We start from the raw sequence: 16,607 nt of genomic DNA, 5'->3' as shown, positions 1-16,607 counted from the left end.
ATCAGGGAACCTACTTCAGACACTCCTATATAGGGCTTTTTTTTCCCCTCTTAAGTGGTGGAGAATCAGATTTATTACCCTTAAGGCCAGTCTCGCTAAAAAATGAGGTGTCCTTCAAACCACGTTCACAGAGCTCAGAAAGCTTCAAAAAAGCTTATTCCTCATGCAAAGGGTCTGTCCTTTGCAGCTGCCTTACTTTAGATGCCTTCAATCACCCTGCCCCAGCTTTGCAGCTCCCTCATAATCAATGTATCAAAGCTCCAGAAACACTTCGCTTGGTTAGTAGCAGCAAGCACTCAGAATGCACAAGTACAGAGCCAGGCAAAGCCAGGGCTGTGCCAATGCTGCTTCATAGGGCTGGAGAGCTCTGCCTTTTAGAACTCTGGAGGTATCATTTACCCAGTTTAATCAGTGACCTGATCTGGGCAGGCCACCTTTTCAGGAATAATAGTTCTACTTTATAAAAAGATTACTACAAAGTTATTAATTCAAAACAATTATCAAAAAAAAAAAAAAGGGCAGGGAATTCCCCTACCCCCTACACAGCATGGCTTCCAGAATCATTAATTACATGTTTCCAAGTTAAAGCTGCTAGAATGTATTTCCTCTCTTCTCAACCAGTCACATCCTACCAATGGTGTTTGAACTCTGTGGCTGCTAGCAGCCTGCCACCCTCTCCAGAGGGTAAACAAGTTTCAGTTTGAGAAAAGGAGTTGCAAAGTGAGAGTACTAAGCCAGGAGAAGCAGTCAGGGGTGGATCCCCACATTTAGTCAAGTTCAGATACTTGTATGCGACTTATTATACAACTTACTCCCAACCTTGTGCAATGGATCAATTCCTCTATTTTTGCCATTTCCTTTTTCAGAAATAGATTCTTCACGTACCTCCCTTTGCTTTCCTGTAGCTGTTCCAAGTCATTAACATTGCCATTTTCTGTTTCTTCAGAGCTACTTTGAAGAAACCCTTGAAATAACTACTTTTGTACCTGTTGTTTGAGCAACTTACAGAGAACATCCTTTACTAGTCAAAACCCAGAAGGAAATTAAAATATCACAGGGAAAAAAAATGGACCCCTTTTCCACAACATCTGGATGAGGAGGCATAACTTGAAGCCATATATCTAGCCATATGCATTTGCCATCATTCAACTTCTACAATCTGTGTGGCTCTGGGTTTTGTTTTGGGGGTTGTTTGTTTTGTAAACACCATTTTTTGTGCCCGTTAGAAGGTGCTTTTCTCTGAAAAAACAGTATACACCCACTATGGCCTCTGCACACTAATAGTAGGGTTGGCAGCTGTACTTCACATGTCAACTTAACCACATCCCGTGCTAAAGCTCTTCAACCTAAGAGCAGTTCAAAGAGCAGTGGATGTGTTTGAATGCCAGCAGTGGTATGGTGACATTTCTCACAGCTATTATGTGCCCCTCCTAAGCGATCCTACTCACAGCTTACAAACACATATTTTGTGCCACCCCCCCTTCCACTGTACACCACACAATGGTGTTATGATCCTGGTGGGGGCTGTAGTAACTTGACCGGCAAAACAGTCGCTGCAGTCACCACCATCACCACCAAAAGCACTTCAGATTTTCCAAGAAGACTCTCAGAAGGCAACTTTCCCCCACCTGTAACCTTGCCTTAGTCAAGTTCTTCTCTCCCCATTCTCACCCCAAGGGCAGGGGATTTCCCCGTACTGTTTAACAGTTGCAAAGACCCAGTTCGAGGGGCAGTCAAGACAGGTAGCCAGGACATATTTCCAAATAGCCAAGGAGCTTCCAAAACCTAGCATCCAGTGGATGCCTGCCAAAATCACAAGCAGCTACTTTGCTGGAAGGGGTTCAAAACAAGATTGAGACAGGATGCTAACAAGACAAGTGTGAGCTGCACAGAGGCATCACATGTACAGTAAGTACTTGAGATTCCTGAGCTAATAGACTAAATACTCAGTCCCTATGTACAGGTCTTAAATTCAGCTGCAGTTAAGAACTGATTTAGAGGTAACTTGAAATTGAGGGCAAATAAAATAACTATGCTCTGACACTCTTCTTATCATTAAAGACACTTTCCCCAGGGAAGAAAGCATGATAACTGCTGTGACCAAGCTCTTCCTTCTAAAGGACTCATGTTTGGATAAAAAGTCAGAGTATGCTTCTCTGTTTCACAGGCTTCTCTCTGTCCTTCAACCAAGACACTCCTAGCAGTTTAGCTCTGGTAAAGAACACAGAGCTGAACACAGAGCTGTCTGTTCCAGACACCCCGAGCACGGCCTGGGTGTGGCACATCAAGTTCTTGGCCAGCTCACAGCTCTCACTGAAAGTCTGAACAATAGCCAGACTTCTAGGAGCTAGAACACAGTCTTACTGTGGGATCTGACTGCTCAGACTATGAGCCATCCCTCCAAATTTAACTGCAGGCGCAGTCAAGGGTGAAGTAAAGCTGTTTCATCATCCTGTGATTTTCAGTTTTATCATTTCCAGCATGCTAGACAAATCCCGCAACTTCCTTTCAGTACAGGGTCTCATTTAGGTTGGCAGCATTTTCCTATCTATTTAGCTAACAGTTCCCTAAAATGCAGGATTTATTTTCTTTTTTTTCTCCACTTCTTTTTAATATTCAGTTTCCCCACCCACACTTGCTTCCCTCACCACCAACTTATTTTAGGTTTTAAATAGTTCTGTTGGGACTGTCCACAGTTTATAAAACACCAGCTGGTGATTGCTGAAGTACCCTTTGTTATTTTCAGTTCCATCTAGTTCAAGTATTTGGGCTTTCCCAATATAGATGAGAGCAGCTACAGCACTACGATACACAGCCCCCCGTGTCCCCAAAGGTTCCTGAAGGGGCACAGAGCTGCAGGGGAGCTGCAGAGAGCAGTGCCAGCACAGGCAGGGTGTGTACCCACCACCCCAACAGCCTGCACCCTCCCAATCACTTCTCATGTTCATCCTCCACAGTTATGCCACAAGCAGAAACAAAGAATTAATCAGGGTGGGAATAACTCATCCATTATTTTCTCCAGCAGAACCATTTCATTGGTCCTGTTCGCTACATTTACACAGGGGCACTGGTACTGGCTGCAGAAAGAGGGAAGGGCAAGATGGTTTTTTGGATATAACTGGACAAGATGGACCAAGCTATTGAACCACTTCTTATTCCTCACTCCCAGACATACCTGCTTTATCCCCTCCAAACCCATTATTTTTTAATCTTTCAAGGTGTTCTCACAAAGTCTATTTCAAAAAGTTACAGCTACCTGAAAGTAATTTGCATGTGGTGGACTTAAAGGCTGTAGCTGTCTCTACTATTTTACAGAGAGACAGAGTCACATTTTAAAAAAACAGAATAAAGCCTTAGAGTTCCAGAGACTACTATAGAGGCAAGCTATTCCCAGTTTGCTATGGGGCTGCATGTTCTGAAACAGTGCTATAAGCTAGGAAGCAACTATCAAATGCTCTAGTAACATACTGCCTCAGGACTTCAGAGCCTAACACCATCTTCTGGCCTACTCTAGCTTCACATGGGAAAGTGTTCTAGAATACTACCCGAACATAACCAGATGTCCTGCACAGATCAACTGTACCAGCAAACACAAGATAGTTGTACCCAAAAGTAACTGGGCTTATAATAAGAGTTCCTTAAAAAAGGGTTTGCTTTCGATAATTTTTAATCATTATATTTGACTTGCTCTTTTACTTTCTCCATGCAACTCCAGAAGATGAAGTTCAGAACTTTCAGGCACCTACACAATACTTCCTAAGTTCCATTACTTTCCAAGTTATCTTTGGTAAGAACTATTGTCCCACTGTAACAAAAATCCTGAACATCTAACATCCAATCTAACTTAGAAAATGACCCAACTTAGAAACTGGCGTTGTTCTGAGCATGAGGTTGGACCACACGACTTCTAGGGTTATCTCCAGGCTTAATTTTTAAATAATCCTACAAGACTGCAGAGGTTGTTGGGGAGCAACCCTGCAACATTCAGAATGCACGTGGCAGAAACTGACACTTTCTATCAGGTGGGCAAGAGCAATTCCTTACATGATTTGCAGTTTCGGTATTTAGATCCTTTATCCTCCTCTACAGAGATCTTATGGACTATCTTTATGCAGCCAAACAGGCAGATAAGCCAAACTGTTAGTGGTCTTCCTAAAGCTGCAGATCAAAACTGAGAAACACAACTGGGTAGCAGGAAGAGAAACAGGAGATGGACTCAGCACCTGGCTAAGTCAACATACATGCACATATAACTTACAAAAGCAAACTCACTAGACTAAGCAGAGGCAGGGAGTCTGAAAAGCAACCTTCTGCAGAGAGCATTCACAATTCAACTTGACAGCTTAGCTCTTACCCAGACCTGCTGTGGAGGGCTGCTTTTTGTTATGTTTTCATTTTTTTCCACATGCTAAGGTACAGCAGCATAGGGTTTGCAAGCATGAATTCGACTTCGATCAAAGACTGAGGCTCCTTCAACGTTCCTCCATGCAGATACCTCACCACCAACTGCACCTTTCCAGAACACTGGGAGCAGGAAAAGCTGCTAACAACTCTTGCTCAGGCTTGCTGTGGAAAAGGATAGTCCCACATTAATGCATCTAATAACCCATCTTTCTCTAAGGGAATGTCAGACCAATGAAATTACTTGGTTTATAAGACTGCCTGAATCCTCTCAGATCCCGATTACTTTCAAATACCTCCAAACACTGCCAAATCAAAGCTGCCAATAAATATTGTAAAAGCATTTCTTGGTAAAGTCCTCTATGCCAAACTTCTCTGAGTCCGAAGCAATTTGCACATTGCAACTTGTAAAGAGACAAGGAAAAACCTGAAAGGACAGAGCAATGCAACACACAGTCCAACAGGTTCTGTAGAGAAAAAAAAGACACTATCATTTTTTTGCAGTATGAAAGACACATGCAAAGCTTAGCCATGGGAGAAGTAGCTGGTCAACTCCTCTGACCAAGACACTTAGTGGCAGAAGAGACTTTGCACTGACGTGAATAAGGTACAGAGCAAGCAAAGCTTAAGTATTAAATTTGTCAGAACTTGAAGCAGCAAAGGAGAAGGGCAGCCTTCTGTCAGATTTCTACTTGATTATTTAGCATTTATGGGAACAAACACTAAGATAGCATTGTATTTTCTGTGTATGATGCTGAAGCAAGCACTGTTCAGGACACCTCATCTTCAGTTGATGGGACTGATCTTCTAGCAATTTGGAAGTTACTCAGTCCTTCTATTTGCTCTGTCTTTTGACAGATCCAAGACAACACTACAGTGATATATATTCTTACAGCTGAAGATGTTGACATGTATCCTCATTCAAAAAAGATCTCTACCCTATACTCCTGGATGTGCAAAGGGGAATTCAGGTTGAGCATAATACATTGTATTGCAGCTTGCAGTTGCCCTTCAACTTGAGATGTTAGTAACAAACCACAGAGCAAGATAAAAGAAAACACCTAACTTGGGGTTTTTGAGATTTAACGTGCTTCCACATGTATGGCTGTGAACTCAGCACCCCGGGTATACAGCACAGAAAACATTGGTGGCTATAGACTTCACATAGCCCAAAACACTCACAGCAGCAAGTCATTAAAAGAAAAGAAAAGTAAGAAAATTCTGAGTGTTCAGGAGCTTGCTGCTTCCCAGTTTGTCAGGTTGGGTCAGAATATCATCAGTTTCAGGTTCAGTTTACTGTTTTAAGCAAAACAAAAAATATTATGTCAACACTTGGGTTCTTTAAATACCAACTTCAGGTAACGGGCTCCTTGATTGCTTTTTGGAGCAAAGGACTAACATTATAGCAACAAGGAAAGCATGTCACATCAATGTTCCAGGAAAGAACAAGTTACAGTCCAGCTTCTGTAACAAAGTCAGCATAACAGAGTTGCAGGTTGAAGGACTAAGACACATTGCTTATCCAAATATTTTCCTTGGTTTAGTGATAAGGCATTCTATGGTGTTGAAAAAGAACATTCTCCAAGCCTTCCACAGTCCCAACCACAGACTTGGAGATTTCTGATATTTTAAGTAATACTAGCCTTTTCTGACCCCATTATTCAAGTTACTAGTAACCTTAAGAGTTTGAGACAGCTCACAAAATGAGCAGTCATGTATAACAGTTCATACAGCAGCTTTTGTTTCTCTAGGAGACTGTGGATATTGCTAGAACATAACCATTTTACTGGTCTTTGCTTTCTATATTTCACCAAGGGAAAAAAGTTCACATGTTAAGTCCCCCTCAGTTAAAAATACAGATACTGCAACAAAAATCCAGTTGCTCACTCACACAGTACATTTTCAGAAATAGAAAAATCTAGATTTCTCAGCTTGAGGTAAAGTCAGATCCTGATTTTTCCCTGAGGATAACTGTAGCCACAGAACACTGAATACAGCCAGACACTGGATTCAATACATCTCAGCTCAAGTTTTCATTATCTATCCAATAAAACAAATGAAGTTTTTCAGTCACTTTTTCAAAAGTGGTTTTAAGTTTCCTTAACATATAGATACATGTAGGGTCAAATGAAATAACTAGATGTTGGCATAATAGTTATTGATGCTTAAGCTTTCAATCTCATCTCACAGAGCACAGATGTTTCTCAACATTTGGATGTAACATTTGGTAGTTACAAACAATCTAGAAAAGCAACACCCTTCTTATGCACACTGTACAGTGTCTCCATTAATGAATGCTGTCAAAACTTAGAGGAACATATGAATATAATGAGTAATATAATCTAGTGCCATCCCTAAAGGACAACTCTGGTGGTTTTAAAAACAAAACACACACAAAACCACATACACCAAAACAAACATGTCACAATTTTGCACGTTGTTACTGCTTAGACACTGAGTATTCTATTGTCTCAGCCACAATACGAGCAAGTTTCTTTCAACCCAGCCAGCTTTCCAGGCAATTTTGCTTTCTTGATTCTTGCAGATCTATTTTAGTGGTCAGATACAAAGCAGATTAACCAAGTAACTGGGCACTACTGAAAGGCATTTAAAGCACATTAAAGGCCTTTCTTTAAAGGACAATGCAATCATCAGGCATAGCCAACATGGGCTCATGAAGGGAAAGTCCTAATTTGATATCCTTCTACAATAAGGTCACCCACTGAATGGATGAAGGAAAGGTGGTGGATGTAGTTTTTTTGGTATTTTAGTAAAGCTTTTGCTACTGTCCCTCACAGCATCCTTCTGGACAAGTTGTCCAATTGCAAGATGAGGAGGTTCAAGGTGTGCTGGATAAAGAACCAGTGGCAGCAGGCTCAAAGGGCTGCAGGGAATGGGGCTGGCTGGCAAGCAGTCACCAGTGGTGTCCCTCGGGGCTCCATAACAGGGCCAGTGCTGTTCAGTATTTTTAGGGATGATCTAGATGCAGGAGTTCAATGCACCATTAGCAAATGTACTGACAATACAAAACTGGGAGTGCTGTTGACTCTCTCAAGGGACAAGAGGCCTAGCAGAGGGGTCTAGCTAGATCAGAGTGTGATAGATCAGTGGCATAAAATTTAAAAAGAACAAATGCCAAATTCTGCACTTGGAGCTGAGTAACACCAGGCACATGTCCAAATTGGGAGAGGAGTGGCTGGAGAGCAGCCCTGCAGAAAGGGCTATGGGAGTGCTGGTCAGCAGCAGGCTCAAGAGAAGCCAGCAGTGTGCCCTTGAAGACAAGAGGGCAAAACACATCCTGGGGGGCATCAAAACCAGCAAACACAGCCAGTCAAAAGAGGGCACTGTCCTGCTGTATTCAGCACTGGTGCAACCTAACCTGGAATACTGTGTGCAGTGCTGGGTCCACCATGATATTGAGGTGCCTGAACATGTCCAGAGGACAGCTGCAAAGCTGGAGAAGGGCTGGAAGGCAAGTCCATTGAGGAGCAGTTGAGGACTCTGGGTTTCTCTAGTTTGAAGAAAAGAAGGCTGAGGGGTAACCTCACTGCTCTCTGCAGCTTCCTGAGGATGGGACATGGAGACGGAGGCACTGATCTTTCTCCCTTGGATCCAGGGACAGGATGCATGGGAATAATTCAAAGCTGCATCAGGGCAGGTTTAAAAAGGCTATGAGGTGGCCAAACCCTGGAACAGGCTTCCTGGAGAGCGGCTCTATGTCTCAAGCCTGCCAGTTTAAGAGGCATTTGGACAGTGCCCTTAACATGATTCAGCTTTTTGTCAGCTCTGAAGTGGTCAGGCAGCTGGACAAGATGATCACTGCAAGTCCCTTCCAACTGAACAATTCTATTCTAAGTAGAGGCTATGATAGACAGACCTATCTATTTCTTAAAAGGAAGAAGAAACTCACCAAGAAAGTAAGTAAGCATGTCTGAAACTACATCCATGTCTCTAATATGTAACATGTTGGGAGATGAAGATTCTTTTCTAAAACGAGGGGAAGAGAAGAATGAAAGTTTTATTCTCATTTAAGTTAAATTTAGAACATCTCCACAAAATTGAAATAAATATTAAGAATATTTACTATTACTCTTTTAAGAAAAATTTTTATTTACTAACCCTTCCTTGACCAATGGTCTGCATCACTTTTTTTAGTGTTAGCAAGAGTGCCTGGAGCACCAGTTCTTATCAGTTGTCCTTCACAGATACACAACTGGTCAACTTCTGCAAGAGCCACCTCTTGCATGCATGGAGGAAGCGTTTCTATAAAAGTCCATACAAAGATTACTATGTCATATTCCTCTTGCTAACTTGCACATGAACAGGTCAAACACTCATTAAAGTGTCTGCTTAATGATCTGCAGGTAAACCCTTACTTTTAATACATATGTACAAATCTGTCCCCCTCTATCACTTCTAACTGGAACTCCCAGGTTGCCAGAGAGCTGTCATACTAAGAGGACTAATAGGATTGTTTTATATAAGAGGATGTACTGGACCACAAAGTATCGTGTGGGTTTTGTATCACCAATTTTTATCGAGCAACCTGGTACTGCTTGAATTTGTCAGCAGTGGAACTGCCTTACTTCTTACAGTGTGCCTTCAGAACCATTTGCTGCCATTTGGCAAGTCCTGTAGATTGTAACTGCCATGAAAGTATCAAGTTCTGGATTTTAACAGAGGAAAAAAACCCACACAACCAGAACCCTCTTGTCCATCCAGCAAACTGCCTGAAAAGACATTTAGTGTACTAATGAAATAAATGTTCTCACCCTCTGAGCATGCTACTTTGGAATAGTGAATAAAAAAAAATAAAATCTATGCCATATTTATATTCTTAGAGATATGAACAAAAAGCCACACCTCCGCAGGATCAGAGATGTGATGTCAAGCACCCTGACACTTCATGCTAATTATTTCTCTGGTAGCTCAGTTTTTACACTGTAACTAAGCACACAATTAATACCGGAGACTCAATTTTAATACAGTTTAAAATATATGGCAAGGATTTAGCCCAGACCATGCTTTATTAACCTGTGTTAAGTAAAAGCAAGTACATTCATTAAATGCTGTGACTAAGTGATTGATCAGATTGCCATGACAGGTTTTTCCTGTACTTTGTCACTTCCCCACCATAATGAGGTCTCCCAATCCAGAGAGAAAAAAGACTCTGACAAGGACTTACGAAGCAGGAGTACAAATCAGTGATATACAGACCGACAAGAATGGTTCATGGTTGCAGAAAGTCATCAGTTTACAGTTGGACTCAAAGGTCTTTTCCAAGATTTTTCTATGATTCTACCTCAAGAACATAGGGAGGCACACAAGGGCAGAATAACAGTTCTCCAATATGCTGCATGCAAGATTCTCTGACATCAATGTAACAATCCCACACCAAAAAAAACCCCAACCCACCAAAACCAAAAAACACAACAAGTACAACAAGAAAGTTTTTACAGTATTCACACCCCAGGACAGTGAAGTCCTGTCTCCTGAGTAGCCTTCCTCTAAGAAAGAAACAAGTTGACCAACAGAACTAGAAATCTGCAAGAGAGTACAGCTCAGTCTGGACCCTGAATACCAGGGCACTTGGATTCATTGCATCAGTTATTCTTTCTGAACTCTGAGATTTCATCTTTCTCTACACAGAATCACAGCTGGCAGAAAAAGGAGTCTGTCTCTTCCCCCACAAATCCATCTCCTCACTCTTGACTAATTGTATATTTTTCTACAGAGCAGATCACATTTGGAGCTTTTTCATTCATTCCTCCTTTAGGGACACCCCGTGCCCTTGTCTGTAGCTATTCAACCAAAAGGGCCAAAGGGAGAGAGAGGTAGCATGGCCAAGCACTTCTGTTCCTTAGCCCGGCAATGGTACGAGAACCGACCATCCACACTTCATCCACACTTTGTATTTTTGCACAGGTTTCTCGGAACAACTAATACAACTTCAGAGATGTTAGAAAACTAGGAAAAAACATTTCACAGGAGTCACGTCTTTAAAAACATCTTCAAAGAGATTTTTCTCCTCATTTAATACAAGTTCAACAAGCCGCTATACAAAGGCAAGGAGTTTTTGACTGCCCCAGTACTGCACTGGAGGATCACACATTCACAGAAGTGAAGATATCCTTTCATGGCTACACAGGAAGGAAGCAGTACTAGATCACTTACCTACTGATAGTCACAGTTGCTGCAGACACAATTGTCTCTCATCATTATAAGCCCCAAACCTCTGCAATTTCAGGTTCTAAACCTCCCAACAGTTGCAGCTGATCCTATAACAACCAAGACTGCCAGTGACTGTCTCTTCCTAGCTCCCTGCCAAATACTTGCTTTAAACATTACTGCAAGAGTCAGTAGTAGCTACTGGAGTAAGAAAGGTGGGGTTTATGCCCACAACTTCTAAAACACTTGAATGCTCCACCTAGAAACAACCACAGGAGTGTTAAAAAGAGATGTGCCCAAAATAGTAATGTTCCATCAATCCAGAGATTTCAGCCTACTTTGGAAGTTTCATGTGGGATAAAAACAAACTCTTTTGATGCAGTGTTATTGGCTGCACTATGCAAATTCCTGCTGTTCTCAAAGACCCCTAAGGAAAGGCAAGCAATTAACTAGCAGCTTACTATTACTCTTAATTTACCTCAGTAAATTGCCCTGGATTATTCCTGGGCAGAGAGAGACTTCCTCTCTTCCAACAGTGTGTCTGCAGCAGCAAAGACTCCTCACTGGAGTTGATTTTTCGTACAACCATTTAGCAGACAGACAAACAGGACACAGGGAAAGGGGAACAACAGGGATCTGAGGAGTTGAGATCTTGGAATTCTTTTCAAGCAGACCCCATCGTACTCCTTAGAACAGTGATTAAGCACAGATAACAGCTTTATTGTGCAAATTCAGGGAGGCCCTCTTGCTGCACAGAAGGGGGGGGGAAAAAAGAAGAAAAAAAAAGAAGCCAGCCAAATAAGGTTGTTTGAGCTGCACGGAGCCAGGAAAGAGTCCAGGAGATGACGTAGCTAGAGGAAGCTTTTAGTCAGCTTCCTTCATACCCTGGAACAGAGCCAGAGCTACCTCTTCCAGAGGGGCTTCTCTGGGGAGTGGCCACTGATCAACAAGGACATGCCCAACCCAGCAGCCAGGAGGGTCCCAGCACCCCCCACCCCCCAGCACACCAAGTATCACAAACAGAAGAGATTGGAATCCCTCGGTTTCAGTTCATCAGCTGTCTTTCAAGCAGCCACCTAGGGACTCAGTGAGCTCTTTGCAGCAGGATTTCATTTCTGACTGGACATTATACATAAAATAACTGAAACAAGTTTCCTCTAGAGGCAGTGACGCCATTTCCTGTCAAAAAAGAATCCATATTAAGACACCTTAGGAATGATCCTCATGAGAGAAGCAAGAATTGTAATTAACCTTCGGGGTGATTAATCAGACAAGGTAGAATCACCCAAGGAAAGGGCTGCAACTCCTTGAAGGTTCAAAAGAGATACTGCCTGTAAACGTTATTGTGACAGGATATTTGCAAGAAGCAAGTGATGATGAACCCCTGATAGGAGGCACTCTGTTCCCCATAGCATTCTTACAACAGAAGCAGCAGACTTAAAGCTCTCTTTGGGCCCCTTTTATTGGGTGCACCTCACCAACCAGCTTCTCATTCAACTGTCTCCGGCAACAGACTAGGAGGTCAAAAATTAAATAAAGCAGTCAACTAACATGTTCAATCTTCAAGAACTCTGGTATGAAAAGCACTCTTAGACCTAACATTGTCAAGCTGAAGTTTTATGAACCGGATCATGACTACCAATTCAGATCAGGCACTTGGAGCAGTTCTTGCTCACTACAGTGTAAAACCACTCTAACTGATGTTTTTTGCCCAACATTGCCAGTCGGGTGCAGGGCTTGCCATAAAAAGGGAAAGGAAGATTTTACCAGTATGTAAAAATAAAGTGAATGCTAATTTATCATCAATGGTATACTTTAAAATCCCTGTTTAACTTTAACATAGAAGGCTTAAAAGTACCAAACAGAAGCTTTTGCTCACTGTCAGGCTTAATTGCTTCATCTGACATGAGGCAAAATCTTTCTATTCTTGCAGAATTTAGGAACCAAGCTGATGGATACACTACAAACTAGGGTGCAAAGGCCTTTCCTATTTTGAAAAAATTCGTGTTACGAGTAAAGCTACAGACAATTCACTGCACACCAGTTCAGTAGTTTACCTGGTTCCACTGTACACTCAGCATCTTTTAGCTACTGTTGCTTCTGAAGTACAAAGGCATCCCACATTCACCAGCAGGGGAAACACAGACTTCTGTATGAAGTAAGGTCTTTGGAAGCACTCATACACATCTCTTTACAGCAAGTCATATAGCTGATAAGTGTTAGAAGAAGCATACAGTGGATTGAGTTTGCCTAACAAGCTAGCACACTTGTCAAACCAAAGCCCATCTAACTTTGATCAGTGCTGCCGAGCTTCTCAAGCTAGACTGAGGGAAAGGAGGCAATATAACACCAAAGGGTCGATCCTGAGATAAGACAGAAGGGATCTAGAATGCTTCTAGAGCTCCTTCGTAGCACAACAAGATCCAAACTCAGGGCCCCAAGAGAGAAGTGCCATCCGTTAAAGTCACAGTTTTCATCACTATCCACCTTTTGCCTTCAAGACCTCTGGTAAATTCCACAAGGAAAAAAGATCACCCAAACAAGTGTAGCAGTCTGCTCATAGTTACCGTCTTATTGCGGCATTTGGTAGCAAGTAGCTACACACAAGAAATTATCCAGAGGGTTCTCTTGATATCTACCTCAGTCTGAGTTACCTTTCTTCTAACCAGAACTTTGCAGTTCTAAGGAACAAAGGGAGTTGAGCTTCAGAGACCTTTAGAGTCCAACTGGGAATTAAGACCATCAATTCGAGTTACAGACAGGGTCCCTGAAGGCCCTAGTAACTACTGCTACACTGAGTTTTAGAAAGCTTTAAGGGAAAAGGCAACAGTCCAAACTACATCATACCTTAGTTTGAAGCTTTCTGTATTCACAAGATTAGCTTTGATTAAAACCATTTCTCTATAATAAGTAAAGGTTATATTATCCAAAACAGAACTGCTCAAATCCTAGTGACAGGACAGTTGAATGCACACCTCACACGTGATGGATGCTCATGTTTCAAGTTCAGTGGCCTATCCATTCATATAGCCACAAAGTAAGTACATGCACAGGCAAAATAGTCAATGAATCCTGATACAGAAGCCTTGCTTTTTCTAATAGCTACAAATTAAGTATCAGCCCATTAAATAGGCATGACTGGTACAAAAAAAAAAAAAGGTCACTTCCACTCCGACAACTAAGATGCTTTTTTTAATACTAAAGTTCAAGTGATTAACTATGGGGCTTAGACTAGCCACCAACATGAGAGCTGATTCACTTCAGGATTTGGGACAATGTGACTTCCAGCACTGACCAGCCTGAAGTGACTCAGTGAGAGACCAGAGCACCAGTCAGGGCAAGATCAGAGCCTACTCATGGCTAATAAACAGACTGCTCGCAACTGGGGCAGAAACTTTTCAGAGCTTGAAAATGGCTTGAAAGACATGTTTTAGCATTCAACTACTTCCACCCTTTGCAATATAAAGCATGAGGGGGTAATTATATGTCCTCTTTGGTGCCTGCTTTAACTGTTCACACCTTGCAAACTTTTCAGAACACAAAAAATTTAGACCAGAGTTGGCTGCTTAAGATCCCTCTAGATAAAAAAGTGAAGCTTTCCTGTTAAGAGCACAGCAGGATCAGCAGATTGATCCATGACGGACTTTCTACATAGGCCTGCAGCAACCAAACCCCCTCGTCGTGCAGACATTACAAGTCACAACAGCAAATCACGTGCACTAGTTCAAGGGTTACCAGAGTTAATCTTGGATTCTTATTAAGAGTGCTACACAGCATAGTGCCACTCATAGCAAACCTCTCATAATGAAATGGAAATCTCTAGCTAGATGTGTTAACATTTAGCCTAGCTTGAAGAGGAGTCGGGACTCAGAACTCAACAGCTTTTCCTGCTCAAGCCATGCAGCAGCATGTTTCTGTAAGCCTGGTGAGATGAATGATAAGAGCTACCAAGCAGTTCAGACACAAATGTTTTTCCTGCCCAGCCAGAACTGCTCCCTGGAACATTTCCTCCATCTGTCTTCTTCACAATGGATTTATTTTTGTGATGAAGCCTACATATAACTATACCTAACTACCCAGGTTCATCCACATTTGACCTTGATTTTTTTCCTTGATTGAGAAAGTAATTTGCATTTTTTACTGTTTTGTTAATTAAGCAGCCATTAGCAAATCTTAAGCTAGCACACTAGCAGTCGTGTTTATTTCACATGAAGAAATTACACAGTTATGCCAGCATATCCTGTTCCTGCAAACCAGAGATAAAAAAAATAATGTTTAAATATTATTTCAGTTGGGTCTGCAACCGGGGCACATGGGGCAGGAAACGAAGGCTGACATAGCAGGAGGCCTGCAGTTCAACAGGCACAGACACTGGAGCCGCTTTCTGAGGCATCCGTGGTGTGCAACACACAGCATTACAGCAAAGCACTTGCATTTCTCTATCTGCTCCAGTTTTTAAAAGCTCCGAAAGCAGAAGTACTCTGTCAAAACCAGAAAGCAGCAGACCGAGGTGGTGAACCCAGCCTTGGGTGTGTCTGCAGTAGCAGAGGCTACAGTGAGCACCTCCCAGCCAGCGTTCAGTCAGCTTGGTGCTGGGAACTCCACCTCCCGCGCCTCTCAGCAGCTCGTTCAGGACTTCTTGGCCGATTCACTCTGAAAGAACTCACTCATCATGGCTTGGAAACTCTCTGGCTAAAAGGTCTCAACTGCATTTTACATAGAAGTCCCCTAACCTGTGCTCCTTCTGTTAATCTTACTGAACTTGTTGCCCGTATTTTAGGGTTTTTAAGTAAGTAAATCTTCACTAATCATGGCTGATGTGTGAAGAAAGGCCTTCCTAAAGTTTCAGAAAACACTGTCTAAACCTTGAAGTAGCTTGAGTTTTATATCCTTTAAGATGCTGATGTTTAAATAACCATCATCATCCAGCTATTGTCTAAGAGAGATGACATTTAAGACGTCGGGAAAAGTAAAGTCAAACAGGCATTTAATATAAATTTTAAAGTAATAAAATTAAACTATTAAAAAAAGGAAAGAAAATCAGGGTGGATTCCATTTCAACTGCCATTTGCATAGGGGTGGTGTTTTGTTTAGGATCTTAGTTTCTCTCCTTTATATAAGCCACAGACTTTTAGCTTAAACATTTGATGTTTGTAGGCCATTTCAGATCACTCCAGTGAGGAAACATCCAGAGACTTCCAGCCTGCTCCTTCCTGTTTTATCAATGAAGGGCTGGGACCAGTTTTCACTCCAACCAGGAAAAATTAAATGGAAAAACCCCATGCTCCTCATTAGTCACCGAACTCCTGCCGCGAGGAGAGTCAAGTACAGACTTGACCGGACTTTCTGAAGTATCAAAATCTCTCCAGCCAAGAAATACCTCGAGTCAAGCTGGGACAAGGCTCCCTGGCAACTCAAACTGACTAATTACAAGTTGTGAAAACCCCAACTTCTCTTCGCGGAGCACGCGAGGCGGCCATAGCTCCCCCCCGGGGCTCTCGGAAGCCTCGCCCCGCCGCCCCCCCCGGCCGGGGCGCACACGCGGGCGGGCGGCGGCCCCGCTGCGCTCCGACGGACATTTTGGGGCGGAGGGGCGGCCCCGCCGCGCCGAGAGCCCGCGGCCCAGGCGGGGCCCCGGCCCGGCCCCCCGGGCGGGGAGCGGCCGGCGAGGGGAGCACAAGATGGAGGGGCGAGCGGGCGGCTGCGCTCCACGGGACTCCCTCCTGCCCCTCGCTCCTTCCTCCGGGGCGGCCGCCACCGCCCCGGGCTCAGCCGAGCCCAGGCGGGAGGAGCTCCCGGGCCGCGCCCGTCCGGGCCCTACCGCGGGGCCTCCGCGCCGCCCCGCGCCCGCAGCACTCACCGTTTTCGGCATCTTCCCGGCGGGCTGGACACGGCGGTCGCTCCTCCTGCGCCGGTGGGGATCCGCACGGGCTCCGCGTTGCTTCTAACGGGACTCCGAGCCGCGCCTCTCCGCCGCCCGCCCGGCCAGGCCCCGCCCGGCCCCGCCCCGGCCGCCCCCGTGCGCGGCTGCGGCCGCG

The 16,607-nt window shown here is 43.5% G+C and overlaps 1 protein-coding gene across 1 annotated transcript in view; it reads right to left on the bottom strand.

Moving 5' to 3' along the window:
• Positions 1-16,553, bottom strand: part of MSN (moesin) — a 43,829-nt gene extending 27,276 nt beyond the window's left edge. Inside the window, exon 1 of the mRNA XM_027690490.1 lies at positions 16,430-16,553. Coding sequence (XP_027546291.1) covers positions 16,430-16,441 — 12 coding nt within the window. The 5' untranslated portion in view covers positions 16,442-16,553. The remainder of the gene's footprint in view (positions 1-16,429) is intronic.
• Positions 16,554-16,607: the final 54 nt, after the last annotated feature.

The sequence above is a fragment of the Neopelma chrysocephalum genome, unplaced genomic scaffold (assembly GCF_003984885.1).
Source record: "Neopelma chrysocephalum unplaced genomic scaffold, ASM398488v2 Primary Assembly neopelma1_81, whole genome shotgun sequence".
In the NCBI taxonomy this organism is placed as follows: Eukaryota; Metazoa; Chordata; class Aves; order Passeriformes; family Pipridae; genus Neopelma; species Neopelma chrysocephalum.
The sequence above is the reverse complement of the archived record's forward strand: the minus strand, read 5'-3'. Positions and strand labels throughout refer to the sequence as shown.